At 39.6% G+C, this 14,227-nt stretch overlaps 1 protein-coding gene across 2 annotated transcripts in view; it reads right to left on the reverse strand.

Moving 5' to 3' along the window:
- Nucleotides 1-14,227, reverse strand: part of LOC140521639 (uncharacterized) — a 264,697-nt gene that overhangs the window by 232,613 nt on the left and 17,857 nt on the right. For both annotated transcript variants that reach the window (XM_072636876.1, XM_072636875.1), the window contains exons 3-5: nucleotides 9,561-9,687; nucleotides 8,760-8,855; nucleotides 1,786-5,847 (exon numbers count right to left, since the gene is read on the reverse strand). In XM_072636876.1, the coding sequence (XP_072492977.1) occupies nucleotides 4,043-5,847; nucleotides 8,760-8,855; nucleotides 9,561-9,687 (2,028 nt within the window). In that variant the 3' untranslated portion in view covers nucleotides 1,786-4,042. The remainder of the gene's footprint in view (nucleotides 1-1,785; nucleotides 5,848-8,759; nucleotides 8,856-9,560; nucleotides 9,688-14,227) is intronic.

Here is a 14,227-nt window from a genome sequence, read left to right on the forward strand (position 1 = left end):
TGCTCGTTATGATACAGCCAAATACTCTTGACTGTTCTTCACTTAAAATATTCATTTCCCATTCCATTATTTTCCACTGTCTCTCCATCATGCCTACAATATACCTTCTCACCACTTAGAACTGTTACTTTTCTTTATAGTTTGGCTCATGCATGGTCTGCTATGTGAACCTTTTCTTCTTCCCCCTCCCCAATTTCTTCCCCACAAAAATTGCCATTTATTTCGTTTGTCTAATCTAGTTTTGCCTGGTGTACAGTAGGAACTTCACAAATACTTGTTGATTGATTTATGATGTAAATTGGAAAATATTTATCTTAAGAAAAAATACAATATTCTTTTTATCACCATTGTGGAAATGAAAAAAAATTCTTATCTGCTTAACAAATAAATTATAGAAAACAAATTAGACATTTGACTTTATAAGCCTAGATGTGTTAGTATGGCTAGAGAAACAAAGGGATTATTATCTCAAAAAACCCTGCTGAGGGAAAGGGGGGTGGGGGAGAATGGATGTAAGGCTACCTGGACTTCCCTTTTCCTTCAAACTCTAGAAAGAATTGGACCAAGATAGGACTTAGAACTTTAGTCCATCTCTTTATATAGGGGAAGAGCATATATACTCTAGTGAAGTTCTCTAAGGGACTCATTATTAAGGGACTCTAAGGGACTGATGCTAACTCTTTCCATGACTGATTATTTTCCATTTTTTTTCCTGTAGCAGTGGAAACTGTGTGCTTACATTTTGCATGTTGGTTCCCACTGGGTCCTATACCACTTTGTTAGCTCTAAGTTTCTTACTTGATGAAATCCTTTAAATAAAGGCATTTGTCTGTAACAGATGTGACATGTCACATAACTGATAATAGCAGTAAAGTGGGACTGGGAGCAGAAAGGTAACCTTACATGGAGTAGGCAAGGATGCAGGTAGAGCCCTCCTAAAGGGTAGGGCAAATCACTGAGCAAAAACATGGCTGTGTAGGCAGTGTGGTACAGTGGAAAACATATTGGAGTTCAGAAGATCTCGGTTCAAATAATGCCTAAAATACTTAATATTTCTGTGACTCAAGTCCAAGTTACTTAACCTTTCTATGTTTCATTTGGGTAGGACTCAATGGCCTCTGAGTTCTCTTCTAGTTATAAACCTTTGATTCTGACTACTTTAATAAGCAAGCCTTGGGTCACATTCCCCTTCACACTGAAACTCAATCTTTCAGGATTTTTAGAATTCATGGAAACAAGGCATTTTTTGAAACCTTCTCAAAGGCTCAGAAAGAATTACTGGCCTCACTGAAATGAGGGTCCTGAACTATTTCGGGGAGGAAAGCCTGTACTTTGAATATGAGATCTCAAGCACCATATAGTTTGCTTCTGGCTCTTCTTCTCACTCTTTTGTCTCTTCTTCCTTTTACTTGAAAAATCAAGTGCCTCAACTTGCTGTTATTGGGTTTCAAGAGAGTATGACATTGCTGCAAAAGCACGCACGTAGCCTAGCTATAGTTGTCCTGAAGAAACAATGGATAAATTCATTCCCATGGAGAAGAATGCTCTCTCTAGGAAGGACAATGGTAGTCCCTAGGCTAAGTGCAGTACTTGTTCCTAGAATACCCCAGTCATAACTCAATCACTTTGCTCCATTAAATGCACCTTTATCAGTCTCCTAGCTTTGGGTCTCCCCCTCCCAACTGTACTAATCACATTTGTCTTTGACTTTTAGACCATCCCCAATTTATCTTTTTTTCATCTTAAGCAAACTGTAAGAGTATAAATTGGATAACAATACACTACCTGATCTGAGAATACAGCTGTTGGACCTCCTTGTGTGTCCATGATTCATCAGTTCCTTTGTGGCCACAAATAATAAACATTATCTTAGTTATGTCAGAAAAACAGCATTCTGCCCCAACTTCATGGCCTCTTCCTTGCCCCTAGTCAATTCTTAGGGGACAGCTGGCTTCCTAGTCCTCTGTTCCACAAGCACAGAAACCTTTGGGGTTTATATCCAGGTAGCTCTTCAGTATCATCTTCTGTTCTCCACACACCAAATGCATTTCCTTTCTTTCTGGAGTCTGTGTAGATTCAGACTTTCACCTCTCACGAGCACATGTTCTGACTGAGTCACTTCCACAGAAGAACCATTCAGATGCCCAGATAGCTTGATACCAAGATCAGCCCTGGAATGGCTTTCCCACACTTTGTCTTGCATTGTGTTGTAATTGATCTTATTTCTTCTCCCAAACTTTGCTTTGCCACTCTTAACTTGATTTAAACTTAGTTCCATTAAAAAAAATTCTCGTGTCAAGAAATTCTCTTTGGGCTTGTGTCCAATCTGCATTTTGCATCGAGGCTCTCACTGTAAATATTTATAAGTCATTGCCTTTGAGTTTGTCTCAAGCTCTCCTGGGCCTACAGAAGCCTTTTACTGTCAGGGTTTATTTTTGTTGTGTTTTTTTGGGTTTTTTGTAGTTTGCTCATTTTTCTAGTCTGTTTCTTAAGAGTTTGGGCTTTCTGTTACCTTGGGGTTCTGATTACCTCTGGAGGCAGCTTTCCAATCTGGTCTTCTGAGTCTTACAAGGTTAATCTAGGGACTTTTAAATTTTTGCTGTTTTTAAGGTAGTGTGATTCAAGAAGAAGTCAGATCACTGTCCTCTGGGTCTACAAGCTGGTATCTTACCTTAACCAGGTAAGGTTATCTGCTCCCTTGCCACTGTAACTGCTCCTCTCTGTACTGGAACTAACAGCTCACAAGTGGGCTAACAGGTGATGAAGCTGCCAAATGGCATCTGATCCTGCACCTAGTGCTAGCACAGAGGTCCGCTAGAATCTTTTTGACCAAATGTTCAGTCCCCTTACCTTCTCTGGGCACTAGGTTGCTCAGCACTGCTGGGCTTACAGCATACGGATTACACTCCTGGTCAGTCCCCACCTCACTGCCTTCATACCTCTCTTGACTTCCTAAATTCCAGTTGGAAATGACTCACTGTGACTTTTCTTTCACTTTCTCACTCAGAATTCAGTTTGTTGCATTTTTAAAAGGTGTTAAAGAAAGAGTGTGTTAGGAGAATTTGGCAAAACATGCTGGCTTCACTCCACCATTGTGGCTCTGCCCTGTGTTTCTCTTTGAAAATCTTTTCATATTCACTAAATGCATAATAATAGTTCTCTTTAGTATGGTTTCTCTGATAAACATAGCAAGGTGTGCCCACAATCTTAAGATACTTCCACATTAATTGCTTTCATACAGTTTTTCTCCAGTAAGAATTCTCCTATGTCAATTAAGTTCTGTGGTGTGACTGAAGACATTCCCACAACCACAATGTTTCTTAGCAATATGAACTCCCAGATATCAAGTAAGTTCTGAATTCAGGTGGAAGATTTTTCCAAATGTATTACATTTAAAAACTTTCTTTCTAAAAAGGATTCTTTTGACAGTTCTAAGCTGTAGCGGAAGGCATTCTCATACAATCTACATTCATAAAGAATTGCTCTAGTAGGAATTCTCTGATGCACACTAAATTACATCTTACTCTTGAAAGCCTTCCCACATTTATTACATTCTTAAGTTCTCTCTCATATGAATCCTCTGATGCAGAGTAACTTCTGAACTCGTGCTAAAGGCCTTTCAACATATATTATATTCAAAATGTTTTTCTCCAGAATGAATTCTCTGGTGCTGAGTAAGCTGTGCCCTCAGTTTGAAAGCCTTCCCAAATTCATTGCATTCATAAGGCTTCTCTCCAATATGAATACTCTGATGCTGAGGAAGCTCTGACTTCCATCTGAAAACTTTCCCACGTTCATCATACTTATGTCTTTCTCCAGTATGAATCCTCTGATGTCAGATGAAATCTCAATTCCAAAAGAAGCCTTTCCCACATTCATTACATACAAATGGTTTTCCTCCATTATGAATTCTCTGAGATTGAGTAAGCTGATGTGTCAGTTAGAACATCTTCCCACAATGATCACATTCATAAGGCTTCTCTCCAGTATGTATTCCCTGATGTCAAATAAATTGCTGTCGTAGTCTAAAGGCCTTCCCACATTAATCACATTTATAAGGCTTCTTTCCAGTATGAATTCTCTGATGCTGAGTAAGTTGTCCAGCAAGGCGGAAGGCTTTCTCACATTCATTACATTTATGCGATTTCTCTCCAGTATGAATTTTCTGATGTTGGATACAATCTGAGTGGTAGTGGAAGGCCTTCCCACACTCCTTACATTCAAAAGGCATCTCTCCAGTATGAATTTTCCTGTGTGCTTTCAGTGATGAATTCCTACTGAAGGCCTTCCCACATTCATCACATTTATACGGCTTCTTTCCAGTATGAATTCTCTGATGTCGAGTAAGGTGTATCTTCAGTCTGAAGGCCTTCCCACATTCATTACATTCATAAGGTTTCTCTCCAGTGTGAATACTCTGATGTTCCATGAAATTTGAATTCCAAAAGAATCCTTTTCCACATTCATTACACACAAACGGTTTTTCTCCAGGGTGAGTTTTCAGATGCCGAGTAAGCTGGTTGCTCAGTCTGAACGCCTCCCCACAATGACTACATTCATAAGGTTTCTCTCCAGTATGTATTCTCTGATGTTGAATAAACTGTTTTCCTATTCTGAAAGCTTTCCCACATTCATCACATTTATAAGGCTTCTCTCCAGTATGAATTCTTTGATGCACAGTAAGCTGCATTCTCTGTCTGAACTTATACCCACATTCACTACATTCATAAGGTTTCTCTCCAGTATGAATTCTTTTATGTTGAGTAAGTTGTCCAGCAAGGCGGAAGGTTTTCCCACATTCATTACATTTATGAGGTTTCTCTCCAGTATGAATTCTCTGGTGTCGAATATAATCTGAGTGGAAGTAGAAGGCCTTCCCACAATCCTTACATTCAAAAGGCATCTCTCCATGAATTTTCATATGTGCTTTCTGTGATGAATTGCTACTGAAGGCCTTCCCACATTCATCACATTTATATGGCTTCTCTCCAGTATGAATTCTCTGATGCCGAGTAAGGTGTATCTTCAGTCTGAAGGCCTTCCCACATTCATTACATTCATAAGGTTTCTCTCCAGTGTGAATAATCTGATGTTGCATGAAATGTGAATTCTGAAAGAAGCCTTTCCCACACTCATTACACACAAATGGTTTGTCTCCACTATGAATTTTCTTATGCAGAATAAGTTGTCTCCTCAATCTGAAAGCCTTCTCACATTCATTACATTCATAAGGCTTTTCTCCAGTATGAATTCTTTGATGCTGAGTAAGCTCTGGCTTCAATCTGAAGGCTTTACAACATTCATCACATTTATAAGGCTTCTCTCCAGTATGAATTCTTTGATGTTGAGTAAGCTTTGTCTTCAATCTGAAGGCCTTAAAACACTTATTGCATTCATAAGGTTTCTCTCCAGTATGAATCCTCTGATGTTGCATGAAATCTGAATTCCAAAAGAAACCTTTCCCACATTCATTACATACAAATGGTTTTTCTCCATTATGAGTTTTCTGATGCTGAGTAAGGAATTCCCTCAGTCTGAATGCCTTACCACAATGAGTACATGTATAAGGCTTCTCTCCGGTATGTATTCTCTGATGTTGAACAAATGGTTTCTTCACTCTGAAGGCCTTTCCACATTCATCACATTTGTAAGGTTTTTCTCCAGTATGAATTCTTTGATGCTCAATAAACTGTGATATGTAACCGAAGCCCTTCCCACATTCCTCACATTTATAAGGAAATACTCTAGTATAAATGGTCTGATGCTGAATAAGTTGTGTGCCTAGGCTGAAAGATTTTCCACATTCATTAAATTCATAAGGTTTTTCTCCAGTAAATTCTTTGCTCTCTGAAAGGAAGAAAAAAAGGACTGATTAATTCTGCCTTTTTTGCCTTTCTCAAGGTTGTAGTCACTCAAAGGTTTTAGAACTATTCTCTAGCATTCCCATCTGAGAACGCTAGTTTCCCTGGTCTTTCAATAAGGATTACAGTTCATTTTATGCTATGAATGTTATGACTCATAGTTAGTATATGTAAACTTATGATGAAATTACCTGGAAGGATGAATCCTTACTCTACTCTAACAGGAAATACTTGAATGGAATAAGGAAATGAAAGGCTATCCACAAAACATATAGAACTTAAAGAGCCTGCAAATACATCCTTATCATCAGAGGTGAAAATGGGAAGTGAAAAAACTGAACAGAAAGATTAAGGAGAATGAACCAACTTAGAGTGAGGAGGAGAGATAGAAAAGCCATTAAGCAAGCAGAATATAGAAATATGAAGAAAAAAGGAGTCAAATCTAACATATCTACTTTGTAAAGAACTGATAAAAATTTGTAAAAGGAAGATCCAGTTTCAAAAATGAAAATGATAAAGACATACAGATATTTTTAATTAAAAAAATTATTGTTACCTAAAACATTACTCAAACTTAGGCAAAGAAGTCAAAATGGAACAATTTGGATTGATCAGCAAAGAGTGATCAGATACCAAAGATATTTTAAAATGATAAGAAATTTTGGCAGTTAGGCTGAAATAGGTACTTGCTCAGCTACTGTTGCTACTTCTCTGAAATGCAACTTAGCAATGTAATCTAGTGCTACAAAACTGTTCATATCCATTGACACAATGATCTCACTACTAAGTTTACATCCTTAAAATTTTACTCAAAGCAAATATAAATCTCTCTCAAAAATATTTACAGCACCTGTTTGTGAAATAACACAATACTGAAAACCTATACGTTCAGTAACAGGGTTATAGCTAAACAAATTGTGTTATGAGAACATATCACTGTGCTCTTATAAAAATAATTTCAGAGCATAAAGAAAACAGGATGATATGTAAAATGGCAGAATAATAAAGGGGAACTGAGTTATGATTAAATGCTTTAAAAGTAACAGCAGCAAAGCAATATAACCACAAAAACATAAGAAAATATCAAAAAGTAACAGAAGGAAAAAAGCATATTGTTAATATTGTATGTAATGAGCTTATTTTAAAAGGGAGAACAGATTGATGGAAGTGAGGCAAAAGAATGTCTGCATAAGATAAGATAATCTTCAAAGGACATAAGAGAATACCTACTCGGCATTGAGGAAACAACTTTCTTTAAGAGTAGAGGTACATGTGAACAGAGATGCATAAAAAAGGAACTTCTTTTGCGAAAAAAACTGAGCTCTTTTCAAAAGGACGAAGAAACTTTAATGAACATGATGACCTTATTCAACATTTTGGAAGAACTTCGTGGATGGTGGAGATGGTGGAGAAAAAGAAAGGATTTCCCTGAGTACTCCAAAATTCTCTGAACAACTTTAAATAATGCCTCAAAACAAATTCCGGAGGAGCAGAACCCAATTTTGCATCCCAAGACAATTAAGAAAGCTGGTAGGAAAGACCAGGGTGAGAATGGGGCGCAATCCAGCACAGGCAGTGCCAGCACAGACCAGCCCCAGAAAACCAGCAGTGGGACTTAGGAACAACTGAATCAATAGCAGTTGTGACTGACTCTAGACCTCTCAGCCCACAGATGGTAAGAAGGAGATTAACGGGGTCCAATTGCTGGCACCAGAGGAAGGACTCTGTTGCTCTGCTGATAATTGGAGCCAGTGGTGTGACTTGGGAGCAACTGAATCAACAGCAGTTGTGACTGACTCTGGAGGTCTCAGCCCACAGATGGTAAGCAGGAGATTACTGGGGTCTCACTGCTGGCACTAGAGGACAGATGCTGTTGCTTTGCTGATAATTGGAGCCAGGTCACAATCCTGGGTGTAAGTCCCAGGGCAAGAAGGAGCACTAGCAAATCAGAGCTTGTGGCCATAGTTGAACAGGGACCCTGGTCACAGTTCTAGGCAGAAAAGAGTGCTTGTGGTCCTTCACATTATAGGACAAAAGAGTAGTAAACATACCTTTCCTTAGATGATACCACCTAAGAAGAATTGAAAACTTTCAAATCTCTAGAAGTATCTCTGAAAACAACTATACAAACCCTCAGAAGCTTAGGACAGAGTGGTTTCTACGCTACAAGGAGAAATCCACTTTAGCAAAATTAAAGATCACGAAATAGGCTGGAAAATGAGCATATAAAAGAAAAAATTCTGACTTGACAAGGCTACTATGGTGACAAAAAAGAACAAAAGACACACTCAGAAGATAACAAAGTAAAAACTCCTGTGACCAAAGCCTGAAAGTAAAATATAAATTAGTCTCAGGTTATAGAAGAACTCAAAAAGAATTTTATAGTTGAGTAAGAGAGGAACAGGAAAAATTGGGAAGAGAAATGAGAGTGATGCAAGAAAATCATGAAAAAGAGAGACAATAGCTTGGTAAAGAAGGCACAAAAAATGAAGAAAATAACACCTTAAAAAGCAGAACAGGCCAAATGGTAATAAAAGTACAATAATCTAATGAGGAGAAAAATATTTTGAGAAGCAGAATTGATCAAATGGAAAAAGAGGCACAAAAAAATCACTGAATAAAAGAACTCCTTAAAAAGTAGGAATGGCCAAATGGAAGTACAAAAGCTTGTTGAAGAAAATAATTCCTCAAAATTTAGAATTGGGCAAGGGGCAGGTAATGACTTTATGAGACACCAAGAAACAATCAAAACCAAAAGAAATGATGAAAATCAAAAGAATGAGAAAATAGAAGGAAATGTGAAATATCTCATTGGATAAATATTTTGTAAGAATTTTGACCTCAAATGACCAACACAGTAGTAGTTTGACTCAGCTACTTGGGTTTTAATGTAATCACCTGGACAGCAGCTTCTTGGGATATCTGTATCTGGAATCCAAAACTCTTCCTTTCTTTCCAACTGGTAGATCACATCTGGTTTAGAAACTGCAAATCCTGTTCATTGAAAAACAAAAAGTTCTTGGGATGGTAATTTAAGAATCCTGTCTTAAAACAAATGATTTAAATACCATCCTCTAAGGACAGAGGTGCAGAAAATCATCAAGGACACTAAGGTAGCTGATTTTGGATGGAATTATTTACTTCTTTGGTTTTGTGTTTAAACCAGGGAGTACTCAAGAGGCTGGTTGGGGGGAGTAGGATTTTTTTTCAGGTGATGAGGAAGAAAGGAGAACTAATGTCAAATAAAACATTCATAAAATTTAATAAAAGAATCCAAAACTAGCTTAAGCTCTTTTTGGGGGGGGGGGGCAGTAACTAGGCATTCTAGGAAGACCTCAAGGATATAAGTGACCACTGTAGGATAATTTATATTATTCAGAACTTTGGAAAAATAGTTCATTTGACAGATTCCTTGATTAGACAATTGTAACACTTTGTGTATGATGATGCCTCCACTGGGATTAAACAGTAAATGTTGATTTGAAGCAACACAGAAGGTTTAATAAAATAATAAACAAGAACAGTTTCTATTCCTACTAAGCAAAGACCTTGCTCCTTGGAAACAGGTAGCACAAGTATTCTGTCTCTTGGTTAAAAAAGGATTAGGAATATCTACCTTTTGTATTTCAAAGAACAATGCTAAAATCTTGAAAGTCCTATTGGTATATATCAAGACTCCAAAGGGGTAACTGTTCTTACCCAAAGAGACCAAGTTGCTATAGTTCTCCAGCATCACATCCCTGTACAACTTTTTCTGAGAAGCATTCAAATGTAGCCACTCCTCCCGGGTAAATTCCACAGCCACATCCTTAAATGTCACTGATTCCTGAAACACCAAAAATATTTGGGTAACCCCAGTATAGCTCTGACTAGTATGAAGTCTGAATAGAAAATACTTCACAGTATGGAGTTTTTCATTCATTTGTGTGAAACACAGTACAGGGCCTTGTAGAGAGCAGGTACTTAAGAATTCCTTTCCCATTAGACTGTAAGCTCCTTGGGAGCAGGGGACTATTTTTGGCTTTCTTTGTATCCTTTTTTTTTTTTTTTTTAATTTTTAACATTTATTTTCACACAATTTTGGGTTACAAATTTTCTCCCCTTTTATCCCCTCCCCCCCCCAAACCCGAGCTTTCTAATTGCCCCTGTGACCTATCTGCTCTCTCCTCTATCCTCCCTCCCTGCTCTTGTCTCCGTCTTCTCTTTTGTCCTGTAGGACCAGATAGCTTTCTTGACCCCTTAACCTGTGTTTCTTGTTACCCAGTGGTAAGAACATTACATTTGGTCCTAACACTTTGAGTTCCAACCTCCTTAGCTCCCTCCCTCTCCACCCCTTCCCCTTGAAAGACAGGCAATTCAATATAGGCCATATCTGTTTAGTTTTGCAAATGATTTCCATACTAGTTGTGTTGTATAGGACTAACTATATTTCCCTCCATCCTATCCTGTCCCCCTTTACTTCTATTTTCTTATGGTAGTTTCCCTCCCCATGAGTGTTGACCTCGCATTGCATTCTCCTCCCCATGCCCTCCCCTCCATCCTCCCCCCCACCCTGCTTGTGCCCCTGTCCCCCACTCTCCTGTATTATGAGATAGGTTTTCCTATCAAAATAAGTGTGCATTATATTCTTTCCTTTAGTGGAATGTGATGAGAGTAGACCTCATGTTTTTCTCTTGCCTCCCCTCTTTATCCCACCACTAATAAGTCTTTTGCTTGCCTCTTTTATGAGAGATAATTTGCCCCATATAACTTCTCCCTTTCTCCTCCCAATATTTCTCTCTCACTGCTTGATTTTTTTTTTTAATATATGATCCCATCCTCTTCAATTCACTCTGTGCACTCTGTCTCTATGTATGTGTGCGTGTGTGCATGTGTGTGTGTGTGTACTCCCACCCAGTGCCCAGATACTGAAATGTTTCAAGAGTTATAAATATTGTCTTTCCATGTAGGAATGTAAACAGTTCAACTTTAGTAAGTCCCTTATGATTTTTCTTTGCTGTTCGCCTTTCCATGGTTCTCTTCATTCTTGTGTTAGAAAGTCAAATTTTATTTCCAGCTCTGGTCTTTTCATCAGGAAAATTTGAAAGTCTTCTATTTCATTGAAAGACCATTTTTTCTCCTGAAGTATTATACTCAGTTTTGCTGGGTAGGTGATTCTTGGCTTCAGTCCTAGTTCCTTTGACTTTTGGAATATCCTATTCCATTCCCTTCTATCCCTCAATGTAGAGGGTGCCAGATCTTGTGCTATCCTGATTGTATTTCCACAATACTTGAATTGTTTCTTTCTAGCTGCTTGCAATATTTTCTCTTTCACCTGGGAATTCTGGAGTTTGGCCACAATGCTCCTAGGAGTTTCTCTTTTTGGATCTCTTTCATGCGGTGTTCTGCGGATTCCTTGAATATTTATTTTGCCTTCTGGTTCTAGAATCTCAGGGCAGTTTTCCTTGATAATTTCATGGAAGATGATGTCTAGGCTCTTCTTTTGATCATGGTTTTCAGGTAGTCCCAGAATTTTTACATTGTCTCTCCTGATTCTATTTTCCAGGTCAGTTGTTTTTCCAATAAGATATTTCACATTATCTTCCATTTTTCGAATCTGCACGGTATGTTCTGAGATATCTGTCTTTCTCGAAAAGTCCTTAGCATCCATCCGTACCATTCCAGTTTTGAAAGATCTATTTTCTTCAGTGAGCTTTTGAATCTCCTTTTCCATTTGGTTAATTCTGCTTTTGAAAGCATTCTTCTCCTCATTGGCCCCTTGCACCTCCCTTGCCAGCTGAGTTAGGCTAGTTCTCAAGGTGCCAATTTCTTCAAGATTTTTTTGGTTCTCCTTTAGCAGGGAGCTGATCTGCTTTTCATGCTTCTCCCTCATCCCTCTCATTTCCCTTCCCAGTCTTTCCTCCACCTCTCTAACTTGATTTTCAAAATTCCTCTTGAGCTCTTCCATGGCCCGAGCCCATTGGGTGGGCTGGGACACAGAATCCTTGATTTCTGTGTCTTTGCCTGATGGCAAGCATTGTTCCTCCCCATCAGAAAGGAAGGGAGGAAGTGTCTTTTCTCCGATAAAGAACCCTTCAATAGTTTTATTTCTTTTCCCTTTTCTTGGCATTTTCTCCAACCAATGGCCTGACCTCTGAATGTTCTCCTCACACCCACCTTGCCTCCTGGTCCTCCCAGCCAGCGTTTGGGGACTGAGATTCAAATGCTGCTTCCCGCCTTAGGATTTTTGGCGGGGGCAGGGCTGCTATTCAGTGTGAGAATTAAGTTCAGGTGGTCAGGTGGGGCAGGGCCGCCTTTCAGGCTCAGTTCCCTCAGGGGGTTTATGCACAGACCTTCCACAATGGATCCAGGCTCCCGCCTGCTTGGGGATCCCCTGTCTGCAGCCGCCTCTCAGCTTCTATCTCCCGGGGGGGCCTGAGCCATGGGGGCACCCCACTCCCCTCTCAACCCGCCAAAGAGACTCTCTCACCCACTCCCGTCAGTCACTTGTTGGTGGGGGGGCCCGTGCTGCCGCTGAAGATCCCGCCTCCGGAGCCCTCTCAGATCTGTGCCTCTCGGAGCCGCGGCCGCCGCCGCCGCAGGTCCAGGCTGGGCTCCACGTTTGCTGCGCGACGGACCTTTTGGGAGAGGTTTGCAGGTCCCTCTGTGGGTGGGGGGAACCCGCGTGGCTGCTGGAGATCCCGTCCCTGTAGCCCTCTCGGATCTCCTCCCCTCAGTGTCGCGGCCGCGGCAGGGCCGCACTCCGCTCCCCATCCCGGCACCCAGTCCGCGGCGCGAAGGACCCCCGCGAGAAGTCCGCAGGTCTCTCCAGAGCAGAAATCTCCCTCGCTCCAATACTCCATGGTCTCTGGGTGCAGAATTCGCCCTGGCTTCGTCCCCTCTAGCCGTTCTGTGGTTTGTGTGTTCGGAGCTATGTGTATGTGCGTCTTTCTACTTCGCCATCTTGGCTCCACCCCCCCTTTTTTTTTGTATCCTTGAATTCAACAGTGTCTGCCACATATAGAATGCTTAATTAATGCTTACACTTTTTAATGGTTCCAATGAAATAAATATTACAACCTGCACCCATGGTTCCTGCTCTTGCCCTCTGAGGTCAAGCACAGCATGCCTAATCTTTCTGTATTTGCTGAAATAAAATAATGAAAATGAAATAGTGAAACACAGCTATCATGTGGACCTAAGTCTTCTCCTACAGGCGAAACATTCTCAAGTCCTTTGATCTATCAGCATGACCTCTTCATCATTAAAGTGGTCATCTCCCATTCTTTTATACATATATATATACATATGTACATACATACATACATACACATATACATATACATGTAAATAGAAATATATATATATATACATATATATATAGAAACTGTGTAAAAACAAGGACATCTTCAAGTTGTCTGTTAACCTCTTGGATTTCTGGCTGTAACACATTCAGTGAGATCCTTGCAAAACTGCTGCCTCTCCCTAAATCTCAGTTTTCTTATCTGTAAAATGGATATGTTAACATCTATCAGATTTTTCAAGGAAAATGTTTTTCAGTCTTGATTTAGGATGGAAATATACTACTTCTCTTTTACTATTACTTTATTTCCTTAACATCCCTGACAACACCAAGATTAGTACCGACCAGACAGAAGCTTTCAAAGGGTGAACTAATGAATAAGTAAAATCTCGGTGGAGAGCACATTAGGCACTCAGGGAGCATTCCATGTGAAGAATGTCACTTAAGTGTAGGGCCAAGCCGGGTGATAGAGAGCTTGACTGTGGGGTCACAGTCCTGGACAGGTTTAAATGAGATAAGGCTTATATATCTGTGAGGAAACCTTGGCATTTTTAGTCTGTATGGCTCCTGGCTTCTACTCAATGATTACTTCTTCCACTATCAGAGCATCAGCTTGTCCTTCAGTAAATAATAAGCATTTATCAAAGGCCTAACATGTGCAAGGGACATTGGCAAGGAAATAGGCACTGGAAGCATAAAGATAAAATATTTCCTGCCTTCCAGGAGTTTACGTTCTGGTAGAAACAATGTGATTACATTAAACTTAAACTTTTGCATAAACCAAACCAATGCAGTCAAAATTAGAAAGAAGCAAGAAAAGGGGGTAAAAAAAGTTTTTAACATCATGTTTCTCTGATAAAGTCTCACTTCTCAAATACAGAGGAAACTGAGCCAAATTTATAAAAATAAGAGACATTCTGCTTTTGAAAAATGGCCCAAGACTGATCCAAACACTGTATAAGGCAATTAGGAATTATGCCCAAAGGGCTATCAAACAGTTGCATGACTGTTCATCCAGCAATACCAGTACTAGGTCTGTATCCCAAAGAGATCAAAAACAAAAGGGAAAAGACCCACATGTACC

This window comes from Notamacropus eugenii, chromosome 1 (assembly GCF_028372415.1).
Source record: "Notamacropus eugenii isolate mMacEug1 chromosome 1, mMacEug1.pri_v2, whole genome shotgun sequence".
In the NCBI taxonomy this organism is placed as follows: Eukaryota; Metazoa; Chordata; class Mammalia; order Diprotodontia; family Macropodidae; genus Notamacropus; species Notamacropus eugenii.